The sequence below is a fragment of the Octopus sinensis genome, unplaced genomic scaffold (assembly GCF_006345805.1).
Source record: "Octopus sinensis unplaced genomic scaffold, ASM634580v1 Contig16904, whole genome shotgun sequence".
Lineage (NCBI taxonomy): Eukaryota > Metazoa > Mollusca > Cephalopoda > Octopoda > Octopodidae > Octopus > Octopus sinensis.
This window is the reverse complement of record NW_021834663.1, coordinates 20001-27209: the sequence shown is the minus strand read 5'-3', so window position 1 is coordinate 27209 and position 7209 is coordinate 20001. Positions and strand designations below refer to the sequence as shown.

The window sequence follows — 7209 nt, the reverse complement described above, 5'->3', positions numbered from 1 at the left end:
AACTTACGGGCACAAATCAAGGCCTTATTTATCATACATACACACACACAAACACATATGTGTGTGTCTGTCAGTCTATCTGTCTGCACAGATATATATATATATATATATAAGAAAACATGCCAACAAAAATCTACTCAAGAGGAAACTTTCATGAGTTGTATACGATCTGAAAATAAAGCAAACACACAATGTTTGCAATTTGTATAATGTTTTCGTTATTGTTTTGTAATTAAGCTTTTAGTGTATTGATTTATGTATAACTTCTCCAAATCCTTGGCTCGCTATGCATTTGCAATAAACAGCTATCATAAAATGACACAATATATGACTACGACAAAACTAGACAGAAACTTGTCACTACTATTTATATTTCATTCAGAAGATAAAACTAATATCTCAAAGATTCAATGAACGAAAGCTCATGACCCTTCGAAACTTAACACAAAATGACAAAATACACCGAAAAATTGAGCTATTAGAATATATAAGCTATTTGAAATGAAAAATACAGACTTCTACACGCTCATTCACAGCTGAGTTTCGATGCATGTATAAAAATTAAATATATATCACAACAAAACAGTCATTTTCGTTGATTTTATTCATGTAGCGCATAAGTTAGTTGGTACAAATATCTTGTGTATGAGTGTCTCATTCTGCTTTAATTCCTCTTTATAATGTGTTTCGTTGTGCTTTGTTCGAAACACAAAGGGATGTAGATGATACAGTTTACTGCAGAGTACCTTCATATGAAATTTAGCAGGTACAGACCCTTCCATTCTATGACTATATGACGAAGACTGGCAATTCTTTATTGCGGATTCACCAACAAATTTATCTATCGCACAGGGGGTAGGTAATTTGATTGACTGAAACTTCCTGTCATAAAGTGGGAATATTATAGACTTTTTATGATACCGCGTACGATGTGGAGGCAGTTCGTCCCAGATATGAGTTGCGTTTTCTTCAAAGTAAAATATATCTATATAAGGCCATCTGAATGGTTTCTGTTTTAAAGTCTTTAAATTTTTATAAAAAAATTTCCACTGAAAATTATTCGGAGAATAAAGACCGAATTTAGGTATTGAACTTAATATCCCTTTAGATTTTTTCTTTTCTGTTTTGTTTATCCAGACGTCAATATCATCATCCCATGGTATAAAACCATGATGCCGTCTAGACCCAATAGCTGTACCACCGTATACCATATGTGTGATATTGGCACTTGAAAGCGCTCTTGAAAATAGTGAAACTGTTCGTAAAAACATTTCCATTTCCACTGAATTTAAGTCTGTCCGATAAATTTGAAATAGCTTTTCATCTTTATTGGTGGAAAACCTTTTCGGGTAATGTATGCCAGCACGAATCTTACTGAGATCTGGTTGCTTCCAAAGTATTACTTTATTCTTGATTTTAACTGACATACTATACAACCATTCTTTAGGAATAAATGTTGGTTGCCGATAAGGGAATAGTATTATAATAACGGCTATAAATATCAACAGTATGCATGGTAAAAAACGACGACATTTATTTAGAGCCATATCAATTTTTGGTCTGAACTTTTTCGTTCAAGCCTTTTACAAAATAGATTTCTCCATAAAAGGAAAACAGCCGATCAATATTGAACCTTTATTTTCGAGTCATGTTTAGAAACTATAAACATTTGTGTGCTAACTTTCAGGTCGTTCCACGAGTAATATGATTCATAATGTTTAATTACTTTCGTTAGAAACCTTGTTGAACAGATCGAAGACGCAATTTTCCATATTAAACGATTAACAGCGAGATTGTAACGTTAAAATGTTTCTTATCGGTCATTTACATATCTGAAACAATAAATGGAAGAAACAATTATATGACATTTCTTGAAGAAGGATAACATTAACGAATTAACAATATTTTAAATTTTATTTAGTTAATGTTTGGAGCTAATTAAATAGATTTTACTAATAGATGATTGTCGTGTTATCCGATCCTATCAACTCCAGTAATTATGTTAAGCCTGGTACTTATTCTGTTGCACTCTTTTGCCAAAGTGCTAAGTTAAGATGATGCAAAAAGTCACCATCGTTTGTCAAGCGGTAGTAGAAAACAGACAGGCACACATGCACAAATGCGCACCCCAACGAATCTAGCCTCATATATATATAATACGTCAAGAATAACTATTGTTTTTCAAAAGAGACAAAGAACAAATAGGGCTGCAAAAAAGAAGTGCTCAAATGAATGAGGCAAGGATAATTCAACATAGGTCATCGAACACACATTAAAATGAATTAACGATGGTCTCAGACCTCCGACATACATTATATATAAGTAAATATTAGCATAGTAGAGGCCAAGCTGGGCATTGCCGAATAGGAGAACTTAATAGAAGACTTATTACAGATACTATAATATTTATGATCCTTTGTGAAATTTTCCTTCAGAATCCTAAAGGACATCTTGAGTAAATTTCTAAACCTAAGGGAAAAAGGATAGGTAAACTATAAAATCTCGCGTATTCTAGACGGCGGGTTCTTTGTTTTTATCATTCCTTCACTGCTACTATCTGAATTCCGATATCTGTTCCGATGCATATATATATATATATATATATATATGCCTAGTCGAAGCCTTAGCTTGATGGCAGTCAGATAACGCACTGCGATTCTCCCGGCTAATCGCGACATGGTCAGGTGGTAGACCAGGCAATTTTTTTTTTAACTCGTGTTGGGCATATAATATATCTTCTTCTTAAAGCCGCTTTATCTAAGAGAATTGTTATACACCGGCGCATGTAGATCAACTATCTCTCCATTAGCAGACAGACTGGAGATTCTGATCGAGATAGCGTGACAATACTATCAATAGTGGATTTTGGATAATTGGAGGAGGTATTGATGTAAAAGATTGAGCTATTAGGCTTCCAAAATGGATGATACAAACCCCTATCCAAATATAAAGTGACATCCCAGAAATAAACCACTCTGGTGTTGACATCAAAAACAATATCAAAATTAAAGAAATCCTTTAGGAAGCCTCTCAGAGATTTCATTAATCTATTAAGCGCAGATTTGGACTGGCCACACACACCTAGAAGGGCATCATCCCTATATAACACCCCACCCCAGACCAAAGGGGAAGGAATCCTTGAGCTGTGACATGAGGCATAGGGCAACTATATCCGTCACCTGCGCAGAATCAGATGATCCCGTAGTGATATGAAATAAATCGGTGGCGTCCATCCTCCGCCAATCATGTTCATTGTAAGAGATGAGGATCTTCCTTGCCGCTAAAATTACGCCAATGTCTGAGCAAGAGATATTGACAAACTTACGGCCACAAATCAAGACCTTATTTATCATACACACACACATATGTCTGTGTGTGTGTGTGTGTGTATATATATATAAGAAAACATGCCAACAAAAATCTACTCAAGAGGAAACTTTCATGAGTTGTATACGATCTGAAAATAAAGCAAACACACAATGTTGGCAATTTGTAAAATGTTTTCGTTATTGTTTTGTGATTAAGCTTTTAGTGTATTCATTTATGTATAACTTCTCCAAATCCTTGGCTCGCTATGCATTTGCAATAAACAGCTATCCTAAAATGACACAATATATGACTACGACAAAACTAGACAGAAACTTGTCACTACTATTTATATTTCATTCAGAAGATAAAACTAATATCTCAAAGATTCAATGAACGAAAGGTTAGGACCCTTCTAAACTTAACACAAAAAGACAAAATACACTGAAAAATTGAGCTATAAAAATATATAACCTATTTGGAACGAAAACAAAACAGACATCCACACGTACATTCACAGCTGAGTTTCGATGCATGTATAAAAATAATATATATATCACAACAAAACAGTTATTTTCGTTGATTTTATTCATGTAGTGCATAAGTTAGTTGGTACAAATATCTTGTGTATGAGTGTCTCATTCTGCTTTAATTCCTCTTTATAATGTGTTTCGTTGTGCTTTGTTCGAAACACAAAGGGATGTAGATGATACAGTTTACTGCAGGGTACCTTCAAATGAAATTTAGCAGGTACAAACCGTTCCATTCTATGACTAAATGACGAAGACAGGCAATTCTTTAATGCGGGTTCTCCAACAAATTTATCTATCGCACAGGGGGTAGGTAATTTGATTGACTGAAACTTCCTGTCATGAAGTGGGAATATTATAGACTTCTTATAATACCGCGTACGATGTGGGGGCAGTTCGTCCCAGATATGAGTTGCGTTTTCTTCAAAGTAAAATATATCTATATAAGGCCATCTGAACTGTTTCCATTTTAAAGTCTTTAGATTTTTATAAAAAAATTTCCACTGAAAATTATTCGGAGAATAAAGACCGAAATTAGGTATTGAACTTAATATCTCTTTAGATTTTTTCTTTTCTGTTTTGTTTATCCAGACGTCAATATCATCATCCCATGGTATAAAACCATGATGCCGTCTAGACCCAATAGCTGTACCACCGTATACCAGATGTGTGATATTGGCACTTGAAAGCGCTCTTGAAAATAGTGAAACCGTTCGTAAAAACATTTCCATTTCCACTGAATTTAAGCCTATCGGATAAACTTGAAGTAGCTTTTCATCTTCATTGGTGGAAAACTTTTTCGGGTAATGTATGACGGCACGAATCTTACTGAGATCGGGTTGCTTCCAAAGTATTACTTTATTCTTGATTTTAACTGACATGCTATGCAACCATTCTTTAGGAATAAAGGTTGGTTGCCAATATAATTGGTTGCCGATTATAATTACGGCTATAAATATCAACAGTATGCATGGTAAAAAACGACGACATTTATTTAGAGCCATATCAATTTTTGGTTTGAACTTTTTCGTTCAAGCCTTTTACAAAATAGATTTCTCCATAAAAGAAATATAGCCGATCAATATTAAACTTTTATTTTCCGAGTCATGTTTAGAAACTATAAACATTTGTGTGCTAACTTTCAGGTCGTTCCACGAGTAATATGATTCATAATGTTTAATTACTTTCGCCAGAATCCATGTTGAACAGATCGAAGACGCAATTTTCCATATTAAACGATTAACAGCGGGATCGTTACTTTAAAATGCTTCTTATCGGTCATTTACATATCTGAAACAATAAATGGAAGAAACAATTATATGACATTTGTTGAAGAAGGATAATATTAAAAAATTAACAATATTATAAATTTTATTTAATGTTTGGAGCTAATTAAATAGATTTTACTAATAGATGGCTGTCGGGTTATTCGAACATATCAACTCCAGTAATTATGTTAAGCCTGGTACTTATTCTGTTGCACTCTTTTGCCAAAGTGCTAAGTTAAGAGGATGCAAAAGGTCGCCATCATTTGTCAAGCGGTAGTAGGACAACAAACAGACACACATGCACACATGCACACCCCCACGAATCTAGACTCACACACACACCACACACACACATATATATATATATATATTATATATATATATATATATATGTGTGTGTGTGTGTGTGTGTGTGTTTGTGTGTATAATTATATATATATATATGATGGGCTTCCACGCAGTTTCTACTGTCTTATAAATTCACTCACGAGGCATTAAATGGTCAGAGATATAGTAGTTGACACATGCCAAATGCGCCACGTAATGGAAGGGAATTCGAAACAATGTGGTTACGAAGTTAACTTCTTCACTACACATCCATACCTAGTTATACAAATAACTCCAAATAAACAGAGAACTTAATACTACAACTCATTGTCACGTTCTACCAGTTCTGTGACATACCGTTTGTGCATGTTATATATCTAAGACATCTAAGATGTTTACTCCGGATTTATAAAGAAAATTTACTGAACAAATTAATGTGACGCAAAAGTGCCCGAATCTTTCAAATTATTTATTTTTTTCCAGATTGTAACTCAATATTGGTAACAAATTTTGGCACAAGGCCAGCAATTTCAGGGGAATGGGCAAATCGATTTCATCTAGTAATTACCTTACCGACCCCAAACGGATGAAAGACAAATTCAACCTCAGTAGAATTTTATCACAGAACGTGAAGACGGACGAAAAGCAGCTAAGCATTTTACCCGTTATACAAACGATTTTCCCCGATTTTCGCCACCTGCCAAAGTTGCCTTTTAATACTGGTTACAAACTTTGGCACAAGGCCATCAATTTCGGGGAAATTGATTAGTTGATTAGTTTGACTCCAGTGATCACCTGGTACTTATATTTGAACTCAGAACACGAACACAGACAAAATGTCGCTAAGTATTTTGTTCGGTGTCCTTACGATTCTGCCAGCTCACCGACATAACTTGTACTCTTTTACTTGTTTCAGTCATTTGAGTGTGGCCATGCTGGAGCACCGCCTTTAGTCGAGTAACTCGAACTCAGGACTTATTCTTTGTAAGCCTAGTACTTATTCTATCGGTTCTTTTGCCGAACCGCTAAGTTACGGGGACGTAAACGCACCACCATCGGTTGTCAAGCGATGTTGGAGGGACAAACACAGACACACAAACATATACACACACATACATATATATATATGGAGGCGCAATGGTCCAGTAATTAGGGCAGCAGACTCGCTGTCATAGGAACGCGGTTTCGATTCCCAGACCGGGTGTTTTGAGTGTTTATTGAGCGAAAACACCTAAAGCTCCACGTGGCTTCGGCAGGGGGTAGTGGCGACCCTGCTGTTCTCTTTCGCCACAACTTTCTCTCACTCTTTATTCTGTTGGCCTGCTCGCTTAGCCAGCGAGGTGGTGTTATATGAAGGCTAAAACAATTCGAAGCACATGGTGACCAGCGATGTGTAGCAACATCTGATAGCCTGGTCGGTCACGGGGATCACTGTGACATATATATATATATATATATACATATATACGACGGGCTTCTTTCAGTTTCCGTCTACTAAGTCCACTCACAAGGCTTAGGTCGGTCCGAGGCTATAGTAGAAGATACTTTGCCAAGGTACCACGCAGTGGGACTGAACCCGGAATCATGTGGTTGGTAAGCAAACTACTTACCACTCCTAAATATTGATTAAACCAAAGGCTTATTTAATTATTAAGGTACTTTGTGCAAGTGTCTTCAGAAACTGAAGGAAGTGCGTCGTTTATGTTTATGTCAGTGTGTGTGTGTGTGTGTGCGTTTGTGTGCTCACACCACCGCTTGATAGACGGTATTGTTTTTTT

The 7209-nt window shown here is 35.7% G+C and overlaps 1 protein-coding gene across 3 annotated transcripts in view; it reads right to left on the bottom strand.

The window, feature by feature from the left end:
* Window positions 1-586: 586 nt before the first annotated feature.
* Window positions 587-7209, bottom strand: part of LOC115230955 — a 26422-nt gene continuing 19799 nt past the window's right edge. For 2 of the 3 annotated variants that reach the window (XM_036499877.1, XM_029801059.2), the window contains one exon: window positions 3877-5126. In XM_036499877.1, the coding sequence (XP_036355770.1) occupies window positions 3896-4840 (945 nt within the window). In that variant the 5' untranslated portion in view covers window positions 4841-5126 and the 3' untranslated portion in view covers window positions 3877-3895. Of the gene's footprint in view, window positions 1833-3876; window positions 5127-7209 lie in introns of those variants that run through there. The other variant, XM_036499878.1, reaches the window with a different exon arrangement.